At 38.1% G+C, this 20,589-nt stretch overlaps 1 protein-coding gene across 1 annotated transcript; it reads left to right on the top strand.

Annotated features, from left to right (window-relative positions):
- Nucleotides 1-16,541: 16,541 nt before the first annotated feature.
- On the top strand, nucleotides 16,542-17,471 carry LOC134389259 (olfactory receptor 1A1-like). The gene has a single exon (XM_063112786.1). It carries the CDS (start codon nucleotides 16,542-16,544, stop codon nucleotides 17,469-17,471), a length of 930 nt encoding a protein of 309 aa, XP_062968856.1.
- Nucleotides 17,472-20,589: the final 3,118 nt, after the last annotated feature.

The following is a 20,589-nucleotide window of genomic DNA, read 5'->3' as shown; positions in this document are numbered from 1 at the left end:
GCTTTTCTGTGCAGAAGCTGTTTAGTTTGATATAATCCCATTTGTATTTTTTTTTCTTTTGTTGCCTGTGCCTTTACAGTCTTATACTTAAAGTCTTTGCCCAGTTCTACATCCTGAAGTGTTTCCCCTATATTTTCATCTGGGTGTTTTATAGCTTCAGGTCTTCTATTTAAGTCTTTAATCGATTTGGAGTTGATTTTGGTATGTGGCGAGAGGTACAGGTCTAGTTTCATTCTTCTACATGTTGATGTCCAGTTTTCCCAGAGAGAACAGAACTGTGGTTACTAGATGTGGAAAGGGGATAGGAGGGAAGGAGAGAAGGAGGTTAATAAGAAATAAATGAGAAATTGGTTAATGGACACAGAGAATGATGATATATTGTAACAATGAATAAGCTAACTACCTTGATTTGACCAACATATTATATACAACTAATGATAGTCAACTTTGTACCCCACAGATATGTATGATCAGTTATCCTTCAATAAAAAAAAGGAAGTCACCCACCCATCCTAGTCTCTCTCTGTCATATTCTCATATTTGTAAACTTCGTAACACACTCCACATGCTCAGAGTAAGTTGTTTATAATAATGTGTCTCTGGTGGATTTTTTTTTTCTTCACGGAAGATGTAAGTTTCTTGTCTGGCTTGTTCATCACTATATCCTCCTTACCTCCATACTGAAGGCAGAACAGAAACTCAATATAGACTTGTAACCTGTGGTAATATCAAGGATGCTGTCACAGAAGTACAAGGCAGGTATATTTAATTCAAGTATGTTGGTCAGGGAAGACTTTCTAGAGGAAGTTACATCAGAGTTGAGGCAAAAAAAATCATAGTAATTTCAGAGCATTTAGAGCAGCTCAGAGTGTCTAGAGTAGTAGAAAGTAAGGCGAGGGGATGTCTCCATTGATAGAAGGAAGAGAAAACCATGTGTCATTAAAATCATGTTTTGAAGAACATGTAGTAATACAGGTAAATGCATATAATATAATATTAACTGAAAGGTACTTTAAAAGCACATCTGGATAGTACTAAGAAATGATCAGACATCCAGAGTCATAAGGGAAAATGGGAACCTGATCTGAAGTGGGGCAGGATGCTCTGTTGTAGGGGACCTGCTGGTCAGTGCACCCACCACAGGCAAAACAGCCTCTCCCAGGATGCGGGTGAGAGGATTCCTGGTTGAATGGAAAGATGAACTTCACGGACTTCCACACCACCTTTAATTCCAGTGCTCATATTTTTAACAAAAGGGATGAGGGGAGATATTACAAATCAGGAACTTTGAGAAGTTACAGGTAAGTTGTCCGGAGGAGACAGACTCCAATCCGTGGTGAGGATTCCTGGGAAGCTCAGAGTCTGTGGGCTGAATCCATACAGAGACTGTGCCCTGGTGAGAGCTGCAGGGAAGGTTCTGTGTTCCACGAGTAGCTGGCAACAGACAGGAGCAGAGAGATAAGGAGGGATGTGCACTTCCTTTAACGGCAAGGGCAAAGAGTCCGTGATCCCAGGGGCTGCACAGAAACTTCAGGATGAAAGGGACCTCTGAGGGCTGTGTGATCACATCAATATGGATTATAAATTCCAAGAGGACTTTTTGTGTATTCTAATCAGCAGTCTCCGAACAAAGAAAAGCCCACAAACACATGTCTTTACACCTGAATTCTACCAAACCATTAGAGAAGAATTAATATTAATTATCTTCAAACTATTCCAAAAGAATGAAGCAGAGGTGATTCTCCCCAACTCATTCTATGATGCCAGCATCGCCCTTTACCAAAACCAAAGATACGGCAAAGAAAGAAAAGTACAGGCCAGTATTTCTGATGAACATAGATGCAAAAGTCCTCAACAAAATGTTAGCAAACAGAATACAGCAATACATCAAAAAAATTATACACCATGATCTAGTGGGATTCATCCCAGAGATACAAGGATGGTTCAACATACACAAGTCAATTAATGTGATACACCACATCCACAAAATCAGGGACAAAAAACATATTATTATCTCAATAGATGCTGAAGAAGCATTTGACAAATTGCACATCCCTTCATCATAAAGGCTCTTAGCAAATTAGGCATAGAAGGAAAATACCTAAACACAATAAAAGCCATATACAACAAATCCACCACCAATATTATCCTGAATGGGGAAAACCTGAAAACTTTTCCTTTAAGAACAGGAACAAGACAAGGATGCCTGCTCTCACCACTCCTATTTAACATAGTATTAGAATTACTTACCAGAGCAATCAGTCAAGAGAAAGAAATAAAGGGCATCCAGATTGGAACAGATGAATGTAAGCTGTCCCTGTTTGCAGATTACATGATCCTATAAATAGAAAGACTGAAAGACTCTACAAAAAAACTCCTAGAACTGATAAATGATTTCAGTAAAGCTGTAGGATACAAATAACAACACACAAAAATCAGTACTGTTTTTATATTCCTATAATGAACGAGCAGAAAAAGAAATCAAGAAAGCAAGCCCATTTACAATAGTCACCAAAAAATAAAATACCTTGGAATTAATTTAATTAAGGAGGTGAAAGTTATTTACAACAAGAACTACAAAGCACTGCTAGAAGAAACTAAAGAGGATACAAAAAGCTGGAAAGACATTCCATGCTCTTGGACTGGAAGAATTAACATTGTGAAAATGTCCATGCTATCCAAAGCTATCCACGGACTCAGTGCAATCCCCATCAAAATACTCATGTCATTCCTCATAGAAATAGAAAAAAGCAATCGTAACATTCATGTGGAATAACAAAAGACATCAAATAGACAAAGCAATCCTGTGCAAAAAAAAAAAAATACTAAGCCAGAGGCATTATGCTACCTGACTTCAAACTATACTACAAAGCTGTAGTAAACAAAATAGCATGGTAATAGCATAAAAACAGACACTCAGACCAAAGAAAAAGAATACAGAACCCAGAAATCAACCCACATACTTACAGCCAACTGATCTATAACAAAGGCACTGAGAATATACATTGGGAAAAAGATCGCCTCTTCAATAAATGGCACTGAGAAAATTGGATAACCATTTGTAGAAGAATGAAACTAGACCTGTATCTCTCACCATATACCAAAGTCAACTCAAGATGGAATAAAGACTTAAATATAAGACCTGAAATATGAAACCCCTAAGTGAAAACATAAAGGAAATACATCAGGAAGTAGGACTGGGCAAATACTTTATGAATAACAACCCAAAAGCACAACCAACAGAAGAAAAAGTAAACAACTAGGATTATATCAAACTAAAAAATTTCTACATGGCAGAAGAAACAGAGTGAAAAGGCAACCTAAAGAATGGGAGAAAACATTTGCAAACTATGCATCCAGCAACGGATTAATGTCTAGAACATACAAGGAACTCAAACACCTTAACTGAAAAAAAAAAGTAACACAATTAAAAACTGGGCAAAGGAGCTGAATAGGCATTTCTCAAAGGAAGATATACAAATGGCCATCAAACACATGAAAAAATGCTCAACATCACTAACCATCAGGGAAATGCAAATTAAAACCACCTTGAGATATCGTCTCACCTCAGTTAGACTGGCCAATATCAAAAAGACAGAGAATTACAAGTGCTGACAAGGATGTAGAGAAAAGGGAACTAACTCTTCTACACTGTTGGTGGGATTGTAAATTAGTGCAGCCATTATGGAAAACAGTGTGGAGTTTCCATAAACAACTACAGATAGAACTACCCTATGATACAGCAACCCACTGCTAGGTATATGCCCAAAGAAATGGAAATCATCATGCTGAAGGGATACCTACATTCCCCTGTTTATTACAGCTCTGTTAATGATAGCCAAGAGTTTGAACCAACCTCAGTGTCCATCAACAGACAACTGGAAAAGGAAAGTGTGGTATATATACCCAATGGAATACTCTTTGGTCATAAAAAAAGAATGGAATTCTGCCATTCACAGCAACATGGATGAGCTTAGGGAAATTTATGTTAAGTGAAATAACCTAGGCACAGGAAGAGAAATACTGCATGTCCTCACTTATTAGTGAGAACTAATAAATAAATAAATAAATAAATAAATATAGAAAGAAAGAAACATACTACAATCACAGTAATTCACTGAACTTTCAAAAGGAGAGAACAGAACTGAGCCTACTACAGGTGGAAAGGGGAGCAGGAGGGGTGTTAGTGACAGACTGGGAAAGGGCCACAAAAAATAATTATGTTGTGTAAAGCTGAATATACTAATTATCCTGATTTCAGCATCACAATATTGCACACAGGTATTGATATTCAATACTATAACCCATAGATATGTACAATTATGTTTCAAATAAATAAATAAATAAATCTCCTTGAAAATAAGTTTTCTCAAGACATTTGTATTTCAGAGATTATTTTATGTCCTATAGAATGTAATCTTTATTTTCATAAGAGCTGTTCAGGCATGTTAAAGTGATGTTCTCAATTATTACTTAGTGAATCATCTGTATACCACTTTCAAATTTGCACCTGCGATTTCTAGAAGTATAATTAGGACTGTACCTGCTCTCTATGTTAGTTGTAAGAGCCTTGGAGTTTAACTCATCTTCCATTTCTACTTAAAGGTAATATAGATATCTGACTCCAGTAGACTTCTTCTTTCAACTAAAACTATGAGAATCTGTGTCTTTTTCTATAGCATCATACAGACGAGTTGTATGATTTGATACAGTGACTTGCACTATTTTTTTTAATTCTATAGTGGATAAGTAATTTATAATAGAATTAACCTACTTAAACCTTTATTTCTCTCCTTATAAAGTTGAGGGAAAAAACAACTTAAGTCCTGTTTATGTAACATGAGAATTAGAAAGTGTCTTTCCTGCATTCCTTCCCAATCTTCAAACTCACGGTCTTTGTTAAATTATTCAGAGTTGTACAATATAGGTCATTCACACTATTTAAATTTCTGCCATAAAATTATATTTTACAAACTATTTCCAGTATTTTCACTTAATTTTGTAAACAGGTCCGAAAAAAATGACCTTAGTATAGAATTATGAGTTATGACATTTTCCTCTTAGAAGTGTGAAAATTTTCTGGAACTGGGGTTGGGAGAAATCTGAAGCTGATTTGAACTTCTGTTCCTTTTCAGGTTATCTATTACTCTCTGACACTTAAATTTCTATTCTGAAGAAATTTTCCTATCACTAAAATACAGACATCAATAAGAGACATGTAAGGATATTTTCATTAATATTCTCCAGAGTAAGTGAGGATTTCAATCTGAACTCGAGTTTTTGACTCACTGTAATACGACTTGTTATTGTAACTCTAACTGTTGCCTTTGTCCTATTTCTTCTGGTTTCCTTCTGTGGAATGACTAATATTCTTTAGATAGAGTTCCACATTCTCTGCACACTCAACATTTCTCTTATATTATTGTTTTAAACTGTTTCTCCTTTTAATCTTCCTTCCAGAAGGACATCTGAATTCTGTCCAACATGTTACTGATTTATTTTCTGAATTGTCAGAGCTGGCTAAATTGAGAACCAAAATCATTTCTCAGCTCCTCATTCATTCTGTCTGCTATTTTCAAGACATTTTCATTTTCATCTCAATTTCTTTCAGTTCTACACTATGTCTTCTTTTTAATGTATTAAGCACATAAAAACAATTACTTCAGAACTTTTTTGTTCCCTTTCTTAAACTGATTTTAAGTTAAGTTGTCTCCTAAGGTATTTCTCCTGTACCCTTATTGTGCAAATATATTTCAAAGGTCATTCCTGTTTCCCAAAAGTCATTCAACGAAAAGGGGGTTAACCAAGCCTGCAATTGCCAATGGACAATGACATTTAGCCTCTCTCATCCAAAGAAATACTCCGAAGGTTTTTCAATTTGACGGAAAAGCGGATGGTCAAGATTCCTTTCATAAGCCAGTGAAAGCTGTAGTCATTATCCAGAGGAAGTATGTGCAAATATTTGAGGGTTAAAGCCTCCTTGTCTGACTGAACTCTTCTATGGCATTCCACAACATCTTGACCCAAATAGGTACCCAGTAAATAAAACATGGAAGTACTAAGAGATTCAGAGATGAACACCAAGGCAAAATGTGATTATGAGGAAGAAAATATTCCTCCTGGGATATCATTTCATCTATGTCTGGGAAATCCACATCCTTGATGCTGGAGCATGATATGAACACAGGGCAATTAGGAACAGAGCAAATAAGGGTGGTGTCACCTGAAACATGTCTAGAGGAAAATGCAATTCAACAAAAGTGATGTCAACATCTGCCATGTGCAGAGTCTGAAAAAGATTTTCGAGAGTTGTCAAACAATTCCATGACTAGTGTGATTGTTAGAAGAATAGCAGTTAACCTTTACTATGTGCTATGTGCTAGCTTTACTTTTAAGGACTTTTTGGATACTAATTCACTGACTCCTCATAAATTTATGCAGATGTTGCTGTTGCTGTTAGTATCATTACTATTCCTTTTTTGCAAATGAGTAAGTTAAATAAGTGTTCAAGGTCAGGGACAGCCAGTAAGTGGCAGATCCAGGACTCACCTACCCAGACGTCATAGACTTCATCATCACAGTGACCTCCCTGCCACAGGCCATGCTAAATCATAGAATTAAGATCACTAATCACAGCTATTATAAAAGTGGCACATACATAAAGTGGACTAGAGAACAGCAACACCTTTTTCATTCTTAAGACTCTAAAATATTAGGAGTCCTCCTATGAGCATGAAAGAGAAAGGAAAATATAAATCCCCACCCTAATGCTCTTCCAGTCAAATCCTAAGGACAGGAGGAAATATGCTTCTTCTTCTCTGCCCCACTTAACACCTGAATGGCTTCAGTGTGAGCTTGAAGAAAGTTCGGGAGCTCCATTGTACCATCGCCTTCCATGTTCCAAGGGGTGGTTGCAAGTCTGTGCTGAACAGCAGAGGAGAGGGGCCCAGCTTCTAACTCAGATGCTGCAATAAGGCAGCCCAGAGCTTGGACCCTAGAGACACACTCTCCAGGGAACTCTCACTCAATCTTTCCTCTGGAAAATTACTCTGGGAAAGATTACCCGGGAGAGTCAGCTGTCCCCTCAGGACAGAGCTGAAGGAGTGTGTTGTTTTTCAGCAATCACCCTGATGTTGGTCTGAATGAAGACCTGAGGGAGTCAAGCTAGAGGAAGCGTTATAATCTGGTGAATAATGTCAAATTTTCTCAGTGCTGTGACCCACCTTGTTTCCTTCAAGCAGGAAACTAGACTCCTCATCTCCGGGCTTCATGCAGGACACCTCCTTCACCCACTTCTGCTCTACATTTGGGAAACTCAGGGAGTCCTCTTTCCAAATCATTCCAATGCTGTCTCATCTCTGCCTCAGCAATAGAGGAACAGGAACCCACTCTCCAACATGCGTGCCCCCAAAATGAATGCTAGCAGATGCTTAGACCAGCTGGCTGTAAACTTCCCAGCTGTGGAAGAGGAACGAAGACCACAGGGCCAGGACCCATTTGACAGCATCTGAACTGACTCCAAAGGTAGGACTTACACATTTCAAGAAAGTCTTCATGGCTGTGGCATCAAGGGATAGATAGCCACCAACTGCACTACACATTGTCTCCTTAGACCATCACAAAACCCCAAGAGGTAAGTAGATTATTATGTCACTTTATCAGATGAAACAATGGTCGATTGAATTGCCTAAAGTGACACAGAGAAATAGTGGCAAAACTAGGACAGAAACATTGGCCAGACTGCAGTACCCAAGTTCTCAACATTCTATGGGGAAAAGGCAGAGAGACAGAGAAAGCGAGAACCAGAGGCAGAGAGACAGAGAGAGAGAGACAGACAGAGAGAGTGTCCTGTGAAAATGCTTCTTCTTGAGCTCTTGTCCATGAAAACAGAGTCAGATGGCAGTAATTCTAATTTGGTTATCCCAGTGTTCAGCTCTTGCCAGTTTCTGAAATTTGAATGTGTGTGTGTGTGTGTGTGTGTGTGTGTGTGTGTGTGTGTGTGTGTGTGTGTGTGTGCGCGCACGTGCACTGGAACAAGCACACTGTGTTAGAGAGGAGCTACACAGACACCTTCCACTCCCACAATCAAAGGTCATGGTAACAGGCCTCTTCAGAAAATTATGTTATTTCAGCCTGGCAGATTAGCTCACTCGGTTCGAGTGCGGTGTTGATGACACCAAAGGCAAGAGTTTGGATGCCCATACCAGCCATAGGCCAAAAAAAAAGGTAAATAAAGAAAATTATATTTTCTCATTGTGAAAGCAGTGATGGACCATCAGGGAGTCTCAAAGCACTCAGGAGATGTGTCTTCTGCCTGCTGCTCCTGAGGCCAAGGAGAATATTTGGCATCTTCTGTCCACGAAAAACTATATCAGCACCATCACACTCGTGTGACAAGTATCTCAGAGCAGAAACACTTCCCAGGAAGACTTTGTAGTGAGCAGGTGGGCTTCCTAAGCCTCTTGCATTCATATTGATGCAACTCCTGGCTCCTTTCCCTGGGAGTGAAAGGGTCTTCTTATCTTTTCTTCCAGGGTTTCAGCAGATACTGTCTTTCCCCTGGTAACCTCCTGACATCCGACACTATGGATCTCTATCCTTCAGCCCCTTGCTCAGAAACCTGTCTCCTCTAGTTCCCACTTTGATTATACAAACAACTTCTCCTTCTCTGAGGCTACTTTTCTTATGTTCTTTAACTCTTTTTTTATTTTGTCACCTTGTAGTCTCCTTGCACCACATTGTCATTCAAAATATTGCCTTGTTGATAACTGATTTAATGTGTGACCAAATATCTAGGTTTACATTACGCAAAAGGTTGCATATATCTATTACCAGAAAGGGCTAGTGCAACACACAGCCACCACAGCAATTCTCAGTGCCTGATGAAGAAACGATAAAGTCCTTGCATTGGATCAAAATCCTCCACAATATAAACCCAAACTTCTCTCCAGGCAGATTTCTTCCTACCCCTGGCTGTACTGTACCCTCAGCTTCCAACGAAGTTATATGTATATTTTTGCCTGAGGTTCCCTTTCACTGTCTGAACTCTCTGTCCTGGAGGTTTCCCCCATGAAAAGGAACTTTGACTTCATCCATTAGGTGATGGGTAAACAGTGAGGGATTTTAAAAAGATAGACACATTCATTTACATATAATAAACATAATTTTGGGTTCAGCAATTTGTTTCTATAAAGAAGCCTGGCTGAGAATGGAAGAACAAAGATATTAAATGGGGTGATCGTTGGAAGGGGTCCTAAGATGGATAAAGACTCATCGAATGACTGAAAGGCTGTAATGTGCTCGTTAGCTAATGGGAAAGCGCTGATGCTGGGGTAGATACTGGAGAGAGAAACCACTGCAGCTGAGGGAGTCGATGGAGCAATATAGCTGAGGAGACAGAACAAGGCTGAGTGCACACTGGGTGCAAGTCCACTTTCCTTTTGGGTCTTGAGAGACAAAGAGCAGGAGGAAGCAGGTACATGGAAATAATGATCGGGGAGAATATGGAGGAAATATTCCTTTTCAGTTGAAGTTTCTCACTGAAGGGAAAAGTGACACTGGGTCTCTGGGAGTTTTGATGTAGGGGACTGTGGTTAGCTTGGGGAAAGTGGCAAAGAATTTGATGGACTTCCATGGATAACGGAGAGATGATGGTTTGCTGAAGAATGTGAGAGTTCACAGGGAACTGAGCATTGTGAACTGTCTAGAATGGGGCAGGCTGTCTGCATGCAATATAGGTTAAGAGGCTCGAGATCCCCACTGGGTCAAAGGGCAGGTGTACATGTAATGAACGAGCTCAGGGGCGTAGCACTGGGCAATTAAATGACATTAGCAAACAGTGTTAAAGACAATTCCCACGTGCATCCACTTAGGATGAAGAAAAATATGAAGTAGATGCAAGTAAAATGTAAAAAGATTCTAAAATGAATCTTTTTATCTATATCATCTTTCTCTCTTCGCGTGATATATGGCCCCTGGCTCCCTCTTCCCAGTGAAAATTCACTTTCACTTACTCTCAATCTCTTCACAAGCAACGCTCTATCTCCTGCCTTCAGTGAAACCTGGATTTTAGCCACGCAAATTCATGGCCACACTCTGAACCCCGCTAACACCAAGCTTTGAAATGTTTTTGTTAAATTAAGATTTTTTACTATGATCCTACTAAAAATCAGAAAGGCAAAGAAAATAACCTAAAAATTCATCATCTAGACTTAATAAATGGAACGTTAGATCAAATTTGCTCCAAATTTATTGAAACACCAAATACAACATACACTTGAAACTACCTTTCTCATTCAAAATCTTACTTTTTCTTTTTAACCCCAGAAATAACTGTTATTGTAGAGTGGTAGTGTACTCCTATTTGTGTTTTATACTTTTGCTAGATTATGTGTGTATTATGTTATGTGTTAATATTTACATGCGCTATGTAAATATTGTACATCTTCTGGCAACTTCTTTTCTAAAAATTATTTATTAATAGTAATAATAAATACATAATTATAATTAATAAATAATAATTTTAAAAACTATTATACTTTTTTAAAAATTATATTTTTTAATACTACATGAGAATGGATTCATTTTAACTGTTGTACACAACTCTTTAACATGAACATGGCACAATTTACTCATCTATTTCTGAGGTTTCTGTACGACACTGTACATCACTAGGAATGTCTGCTTGGACACATGTACCAGAGTTTCTCAAAGTTCTAATCTTCAGGTAGAATTACTGAGTCAGTGCCTTCGATTGAATGTCTCCCCAAAACTTGACCCCCCACTGTGACAGTGTTAAAGAGGGTGGGAAATCATATTATGGTAACTGAAAGGTGGGGCCTTGAAAAGTTGATTAGATTGTAGGACAATGCCTTAGTGAATGGATTATAAATGATGGTCATGGGCATGCTTTGGAAGGCTTTAAAGGAGAGCGAATGAGGTTAGTGTCTCTCTCTGCTCCACCATTTTCTGCATGTGTGACCCCTGTTTTGCTGTAAAGCCATGACCAAGACTCTCACCTGATGCGTTCCTGGGACTTTGGACTTCCCAGCCTCAGAAACTGTTAAGAAATAAATTGCTTTTTCTATATAAATCACTCAGTTCCATGTATATTCTTATAAGCCACACAAACGGACTGATACAGTCAGCTAAACATGTAAGCCTTCACAGCTTCACTTAAAAGGAAAAAATAGTTTTCCAAATGGTGATTTTCAATTACCTAACTAATTTAATTAACTCATTTTTTATTTCTTCCCAATGAACTAATTTGTTCATTTCTTCCCAAACTTGATATTGTCAGACTTTACACTTAATTTGAGATGAACGATGTGAAATTTAATTTTGTTTAAACTTATTTGAACATCGTTTTGGGAGATACAGTCCATACCGGTTTCCTCTTCTATGACTTGCCTATTCAAGCCTGTCGCCTACTATTTCCTATGGCACTTTTGGTGTTTTTATTATCATTTGTTATTTATTATCATTTTTTTGTTTATTATTTTTTATTTGTTGTTATTTGGATTATTTTTTTATTGCGTATTAGTGCAGCAGATTCCTCTTCCAGGCCATGAACTATCTTTCTCTTTTCTTTATGAAGTCTTTTTGACACAAATGTTTTAAATTTAAATTAGTTAAATTTTACAATACATTCTCTTATGTTTTGGCACTTTCTGCCTGGTTTAAGAAATCAGTTCTGAATCTGATAGTATAAACATAATCTATTCTAAAGTGTGTGAGGTTATGCTTTTAACAATTAATCTTTTAGAAATTATTTTTCTCTATTTTTTTAAGATGTGGATGGGGTGTCCAATTACCAAATCACTCTTTACTAGATGCTCAGCCCAACTGTCCTCTGCACAATTCTTTTTAATGGGAATGTTTTATTTTTTATTATAAAATATATAATCGACAAATAAAAATTGCACATATTCAATGTGCACAGTGTAAAGATTGGGTACACGTATATATTGTATAAAAACTAACAAACCTATCCATTACCACCCACAGTTACCATTTGTGTGTATGAGTGTGTTTGTGGTGAAAACACTTGAAATCTGCTCTCTTATCAAACATCAAGAGAACGATACAGTATTATTAAATATAGACATCATGCTGCACATTACATCCCCAGAAGTTATTCATAGTATAACTGAAAGTTTGTACCCTTTGACCAGCATCTCTTCTTTTCCCCACTCTCCAGCCCCTGGCAACCACCATTCTACTCTCTGCTTCTATGAGCTGCAATGTTTTAGATAACACGTGTAAGTGAGATCATGCAGTATTTGTCTCTCTGTGTTGGCATAGTTCACGTAGGATTATATACTATAGGTTTATTCATGTCACAAATGGCAGGATTTCATTCTTTTATGGCTGAATGACATTCTATTGTGTATGTATTCCACATTTTCAGTATCCATTTATCCATGGAGACACTTAGGTTGATTTCATATCTTGGCTATTGAGAATAATACTGCAACGAACCTGAGGATGCTGATATCTCTTTGAGATTCTGATTTTATTTCCTGTATAACAAAGTCATAATTGGGATTGCTGTATCATAGACTACTTCTATTTTCATTTTTTTCAGAAACCTCAATAATGTTTTTCATAAGGATTCTCCCAATATATGTTCCCACCAACAGTATACAAGAGTCCGCTTCTGTATCTTGCTAACCCTTGTTATCTTTTGACCTTTTTATACTAGTAAACAACACGTCCAGTCTTTACAGACTGGGTTTGACAGATAAAAGCCTTCTTCTCTTGGGTCCTTGCGCTGATGAGATTGCCCCTGAGATTGCAGTTGGGTAGGGTAGAAGCTGGTTCATGTGGCTGCTGTTGACTCCACAGTCAGGTTCACAATTGCAGAGCCTGTGACAATGGGCTTAAGCGGATGTGGATCAACTCTGGTCCCTGGGTGTGCCGCACTGCCTCCCACATCTTGATCAATAGGGCTGGTACAGGGAAGAGGGTCAACAGACAGTGAGTCTGTCACCAGGTACACAGATGGCTGTAACTTTCTTCAGGTCCACAGGAGGGCTCCTACTAGGCCACCAGGTGGGTCCCTTGGCAGGCAGCACTGGACCCGGACCACAGCTGAACTGAGTCATAGGGTTGCTTCCACACTGTCCCTGCACCATAGGGCTGGAACTGAGTCATACGGTTGCTTCAAAGTCCACTGTTGACACTGATGTCTGCACACCTGTCTCTGATGAAACAGACAGGCAAGTCTCCCGGCAGGTCCCTTGGTGGGAATAAGGGTTCTCAGACCACAACTTAGAGAGGCTGAAGCATATTTAAAGAGCCATTCAAGGTCTGCAGAAAATCTGTAATCAGTGGGCCTTCAGGGGCACAGATGGGCACGTTTCCCTTCAGGTCACTCTGCAGGTTCCCTGCCTATTTCTACACCAACCCATGCTATATACTAAATTACTAAAAAATGCTTGATCTCTTTCTAGGGTCTCTTGTATGTTACCTAGATACATTTATAAGTCTGTATGCCAGAACAACCCCATTATCTGAATTATCAGAGTAAATATTTTTCATACATGACAGGGCAATTCTGTCCTTTTATTCTTTTTCCTCATATTATCTTTGGTTTTCATAGCTCTTTGCTCATCCACATGGATTTTTGAATTGGGTTAGTAAGGTCCATGTTTAAAGGAATCTATGATATTTTGATTTGGATTGTAATGAATTTATTAATTAATAGGAAGATTGACATTTTTACCATACTGAGTCTCTATTAATGTTGCTTGAAACTTATTTTTGTAAATACTCTTTGACATCATTCAGTAAAATTTTGCAATTTTTTTAATCCAGTAGTGAACCTGTTGTTTGTATTACTTCAAGTTTCTTAAAATATGAGTCTTTTTTGAAATTATAGTTTCTTACTTATTGTTACTAATATATAAGAACAGTATTGGTAATTTAATTGTGACATAACCAACCATACTGCTGAAGACTCTTAGCATACCTAGAGATACTCTGGGATTTCTTTGTAAATGACCATATTTTCTGTGAATTCTATGCATTTTATGCTTTTGCTTTCCATTCTTATATAGAAAAATCTTACTACTATTTTTTCACAAATAGGATAAAACTTCAAGTGCTTTATGCAGGGGCTCAAATTAAGCTCCATAGTTCATGCAGATCTGTGGCCATCTCCTGTACAAATGGACATGAACACCCTAGACTCTAGCTGTTAGGAACTGATTCCTAGTTGGAAACACTAATATGCCACCATAGCATCAGAGGTGGCATGGAACACTACCTTTGAGTTTTGGGGGGTTTTCTTTGTTTGTTTGTTTTGTCATACCTAGGTATTCCCATTTTTTCTTATAGGTTTCTCTATGCATATTTTTTAACGTTGCATTTACAACATACCTAGAATTTCTGTGTTTTAATAAGAATGAGACTTTTCAACATCAGCTTAGCCTGCCATATTGCCAAGAATCCTCCTTTGAAATTGCACACCTCTATACCAAATGAGCTAACCATTTGATATGGTTAGAAAGGAAGGTCTCTATGACTTCCACGTTTATGGAACACTCTCAACCCTGAGATATTACAATTCTATGTGAAGATGAGAAAGGCATTTCAAGAAAGAAAACCAAATTTCTTTAGATGCAGAGATGAAAAAGTATATCATATTTGGGAGAAAAATAATTATAGTGGCATTCCCTGTGTCTAGCATATAATTCGCATCTATAAGGTATAATTCTCATTGTAGACAATGAGAATTGGTGACTGAATTAAACATAGATTCAACTAATGATTGAGTAGAGTTCTCTCCAGAAAAATTAGAAAATTACTTAGGATATCCTGGACAACACCAACAAACCGATCTCAAAGTGTACTTGTTTAGACAAAACAAAAGTTTATCAATCTCCTACATATCAGTCCCAGTGGGTCATCTTGGTGGTGGGAGGCTATCCTTCATTTGGACTAATAGGGACAAGACTCATTGCACTGTGTGACTTTGCCGTCCCATTCAGCTTCCTTGTCATTGACATCCAGCTGGCCAAAGGAAACAATTAGGTGAGGGAAGCCTAGACCTGGAACACATAACTGGATAGAGTAAAATTCAACCACAAACCATATCTCATTGCAGGTAGTCTAAGCGAATGACCAGAAAGAAGAGAATTACGTGGATCTGCATCACCTATTAGTAGTGTCTACCCAGTTAATGGGCCTGAGATTGCAAGATTGATCAAAATGGAGAAAACCTGTAGTCAAGGAGTCAAGGGAGCATTACAGTATTTCAAGTAGAAAATAATAAGAGAATAAGCCATAGTACTGAAAGAAAATGTAGAAATATTCATTTATCTAAGAATGATTTCCATGAAAATCAGCAAGAGTAGATGTAGAAGTGAGGGATAAACTGGATGCCTGTGAATATCCCACGTGTGAGGAACTCATAAAGATAATTCATAAAATGAACCTGGATTCAACACAAATAATATTGAATGCAAAAATATTGGTTCAAACAACAAACAATATTCCTCAATATTCTCTCTGGAGGAAATAAGAATAGACAAGAAATAGATTTCCTCCTCCAAGAACTTTGCAATCTTCTTGGTTGGATGTGTAGAATATGGGTATTGGTAAAACATGGTGGCAAGATGACTGGGCATAGAATTATGAGGAAAAGAGATTTAGCCTATATACATAGACCTGAGAGTGTACTAAGCAAGAGTTGGAGCCACTAAGGAGTTAGCTGACACCAAAGAAGTAATGAATAAAAGTGAGAAATGATAGGGAAAAAACAATTATTATTACATATATTTAAGAGTTAAAAGAAATAAAATCTATAAAGGAGATGGTGAAAGTCTACATCAAAAATGGGTCACCAGGGGTGAAAATCCACTGAACATGTTTTCCGGGTTCTAACCCTCGTGTTCATCATGGTTCATAAGCTTCTCATGGGAATGTAGACCCCTGTTGCTTCCTGGGCTCTGGGCTCACTCAGGGTTTGATTAATTTCTAATTCCCCAGAGAGCCATTGTATTGGTACATTCTTTTCTCTGGAGTGTTTTTTCAAATACTACAACATGGTTTCCATTTCTTATCATCTGTTATTCAATTAGTGTGTGACTCTGGCGTCTCCATGAAGTTGTAAGGTCCTTGAGAGCAGAGACTGTCTTTCATTAAATAAACAGATGAACAATCTGTATTTTCATGTATTTATGATTTTTCCATGGAGCCTAAGAAAGTATCAAGGACCTAGAATATAAATTTTAATTATGTGTCCAATGAGTAAACCCTAGGTGTCTGAGTGGTGGTGCTGGGGTTGGAGAGGATGGGCAGCTCTGATTCACAGATTGCTCACTTCTCAGATATTAGTGTCCAGGGCTGACTGTCATCTCGTTTCACTGACAACCAGGGGATTTTTTCCCCCATGTATTGGCTATGTCTGGACTTTGTAAATCCAGATATAGACACAGCTGATCACTTCAGTCAAAAGGGATGGATAAGGAAGATAACTGCACATAGGAACTGCACTAATAATTCTGAATTTCTCTCACCTTCATGCTGAAGAAGCCATGAGGGAAGGAAACCAGTCCTCTACCCTGGAATTCATCCTCCTGGGAATAACTGGTCAGCAGGAACAAGAATATTTCTTCTTCATCCTCTTCCTGGTCATTTACCCCGTCACACTGACTGGAAACCTGCTCATCATCTGGGCCATTCACTCTGACGTTCACCTTCACAACCCCATGTATTTTTTCCTTGCCAACCTCTCCTTGGTGGACGTCTTCTTCTCCTCTGTAACCGTCCCTAAGATGCTGGCTAACCATCTCTCAGGTAGCAAGTCCATCTCCTTTGGGGGTTGCCTAACACAGATGAACTTCATGATAGCCTTGGCTAACGCAGACAGCTATATCTTGGCTGTGATGTCATATGATCGTGCTGTGGCCATCAGCCACCCACTTCACTACACAATAATAGTGAGTCCAAAGTCCTGTGTTCTGCTAGTTGTTGGGTCTTGGGTGATTGGAAATGCCATTGCCCTGTCCCAAACTCTGCTCACAGCTAGTCTGTCCTTTTGTGGCAACCAGGGAGTGACCAACTTCTACTGTGACCTTGCTTCTTTGCTCAAGCTGTCCTGTTCTGACATCCACTTTAATGTGAAGATGATGTACCTCGGGGTTAGTGTTTTCTGCATGCCATTGCTGTTCATCATTTTCTCCTATGTTCGGGTCTTTTCCACGGTCTTATGGTTTCCCTCCACTAAGGGTGTGCTCAAAGCCTTCTCCACCTGTGGTTCCCACCTCACAGTTGTCTCTTTGTACTACGGGACAGTCATGGGCATGTATTTCCGCCCTCTCACAGCTTATAGCCTAAAGGATGCAGTGATAACTGTGATGTACATCGCAGTGACCCCGATGTTAAACCCTTTCATCTATAGTCTGAGAAACCGGGACATGAAGGCTGCCCTGCGGAAACTCTTCAGCAAGAGAATCTTCTCATAACCAATGTGAGGACATACACTAGAGACTGCAATACACACCCGAAAATCCACCCCCAATGTCATCCCATCCAAGAAGCCATCTGTAATCTTTTCACCCAGAAAATTGATCTTCTCAGAAGTCTTATAACAGATTGATAAGATATTTCATTGAGAGTATCAAATTGTACACATTTCTGCTCCTTTTGGCAGAGCACCAGCACAGGACTAATGGGACCGTGCCCCAGCTATGCTACTGACTAGCAGAGTACAGTTCACAAGCTGGGAGGATCACAATAGCTCATGCTTTGAAGTCCATAAATCACTATTCAAACGTCAATTCATTGTTTGACTATTAAGTCCTTGGTAATTGGTATTAGTCACTCAAGCCAGTACATGAACCCCTTTTTTTCTAAATGGTCCACAGAGACATGCTACAGTTTGGTTGATCTTATTAACATAATATTAAGTTTAAAAGATGTAAATCTCAAAAGATCATTATTGACACAATTAGAATAAGGTTACAAACAACTAAAATGACCAAAAAATACACGGTTTTCATGTATGTGTACATAAAATAGAAGTTTATTAAAAACTAAATTAAGGGAAAGAGGAGCAAAGGACTGAAGGTGAGAGGATATACAATAGGAGAGACTCAAGGGAACTGAAGTGGGGATACTATATAGATTATGCAGGTTACTAACGAATTCCCAATTTTCAGGTTAGGTTCCTAATCAAGGGGTTTTTATATATTACCCTTTATAAATACATAAATAGAGAGATGATAGATGATAGAAGAAGATGATGATAGATAGAGAAAGGTAATAAATAAAAGCTCTGCATAAAGCAATGATGAGAGTCTGTCTTGAATGAAGGATTGCACAGAGAGCAGTGAGGAAGGAACACGGAGTGACAGGACCAGGAGTTTAATTAGGCATCTCACAGAGCAATCTACACAAGATAATGTGAAGACATACATGAAGGATCTAGATGAAAGGTAATGTGGAAATAGGAACAACAGAATGTAGTGATTTTATGACAGACGTAAGTAAGGACATGAATATATCTTCAGAAATTTGAGGCAGAGCGCCTGAAGGAAAAGGATGCCTTGAATGAAATGGGTGATAAAGAAAATATTTTAAGAAAAGTTAGTGCTGTTTGGGTTGTGTTTTCAAGGGTTCCTGTGGGATATTCTCATAGTGGTATTGAAAGAAGAAGAGAGAAATATGAATATGGACCAGCAAAAAACAATAATAAAGTATTATTATTAATTGAGTTGGTGTGAAAATGCTATTTGTGGCATGTGTAATAGGAGTTTTTTAGAGATATAGACTGAATATTTAGAGTGGTAATGCCAGGACAATTATGATTTACTATAAATAGTTCAGCATAAGGTGCAGATAATATTAACATGGATACTTCAGAAATGATCATCTATTTTGTGAAGTACAAACTTAAGATTCTCCCCCCCCCAAAATTTAGGATGGAGACAGAGAGATTAAAATAATAAGAAAAATGATAATTACAGAAAATAGAAAACAAACTATGAAATACTTTGGTATAAGTGCAAGAGGGAAAGCTGAAAACCTATGTTAAGAAAACTGTAGCATTTTATTGAAGATAATTAAACAAGATGTGAAAAATAGAAGAAATACCATGTTCTTGGCCCTGAAGAATGGAATATCATAAAAACTCTGACCCTCCGCAATCAAAATATAAATATAATACAATCCCAATTGAATTACTAATGAATATCAACTTTAAGTCTCTCCTCAGAGCCTCATTCTTGACTTCATTGAAAGGAACTGTACATGTATATTCTGGATATTAATCCCTTGTCAGATGTATGGTTTGCAAATATTTTCTACCATTCTGTGGGTTGTCTTTTCACTCTGTTGATTGTTTGCTTTTCTGTGCAGAAGCTGTTTAGTTTGATATAATCCCATTTGTATTTTTTTTTCTTTTGTTGCCTGTGCCTTTACAGTCTTATACTTAAAGTCTTTGCCCAGTTCTACATCCTGAAGTGTTTCCCCTATATTTTCATCTGGGTGTTTTATAGCTTCAGGTCTTCTATTTAAGTCTTTAATCGATTTGGAGTTGATTTTGGTATGTGGCGAGAGGTACAGGTCTAGTTTCATTCTTCTACATGTTGATGTCCAGTTTTCCCAGAGAGAACAGAACTGTGGTTACTAGATGTGGAAAGGGGATAGGAGGGAAGGAGAGAAGGAGGTTAATAAGAAATAAATGAGAAATTGGTTAATGGACACAGAGAATGATGATATATTGTAACAATGAATAAGCTAACTACCTTGATTTGACCAACATATTATATACAACTAATGATAGTCAACTTTGTACCCCACAGATATGTATGATCAGTTATCCTTCAATAAAAAAAAGGAAGTCACCCACCCATCCTAGTCTCTCTCTGTCATATTCTCATATTTGTAAACTTCGTAACACACTCCACATGCTCAGAGTAAGTTGTTTATAATAATGTGTCTCTGGTGGATTTTTTTTTTCTTCACGGAAGATGTAAGTTTCTTGTCTGGCTTGTTCATCACTATATCCTCCTTACCTCCATACTGAAGGCAGAACAGAAACTCAATATAGACTTGTAACCTGTGGTAATATCAAGGATGCTGTCACAGAAGTACAAGGCAGGTATATTTAATTCAAGTATGTTGGTCAGGGAAGACTTTCTAGAGGAAGTTACATCAGAGTTGAGGCAAAAAAAATCATAGTAATTTCAGAGCATTTAGAGCAGCTCAGAGTGTCTAGAGTAGTAGAAAGTAAGGCGAGGGGATGTCTCCATTGATAGAAGGAAGAGAAAACCATGTGTCATTAAAATCATGTTTTGAAGAACATGTAGTAATACAGGTAAATGCATATAATATAATATTAACTGAAAGGTACTTTAAAAGCACATCTGGATAGTACTAAGAAATGATCAGACATCCAGAGTCATAAGGGAAAATGGGAACCTGATCTGAAGTGGGGCAGGATGCTCTGTTGTAGGGGACCTGCTGGTCAGTGCACCCACCACAGGCAAAACAGCCTCTCCCAGGATGCGGGTGAGAGGATTCCTGGTTGAATGGAAAGATGAACTTCACGGACTTCCACACCACCTTTAATTCCAGTGC

This window comes from Cynocephalus volans, chromosome 10, assembly GCF_027409185.1.
Source record: "Cynocephalus volans isolate mCynVol1 chromosome 10, mCynVol1.pri, whole genome shotgun sequence".
Classification (NCBI taxonomy): Eukaryota; Metazoa; Chordata; class Mammalia; order Dermoptera; family Cynocephalidae; genus Cynocephalus; species Cynocephalus volans.
This window is presented reverse-complemented; position numbering and strand designations above follow the sequence as displayed.

Bases quoted from the DNA above. Each gene is read 5' to 3' on its own strand.
- LOC134389259 (XM_063112786.1), top strand. From the start codon at position 16,542: ATGAGGGAAGGAAACCAGTCCTCTACCCTGGAATTCATCCTCCTGGGA.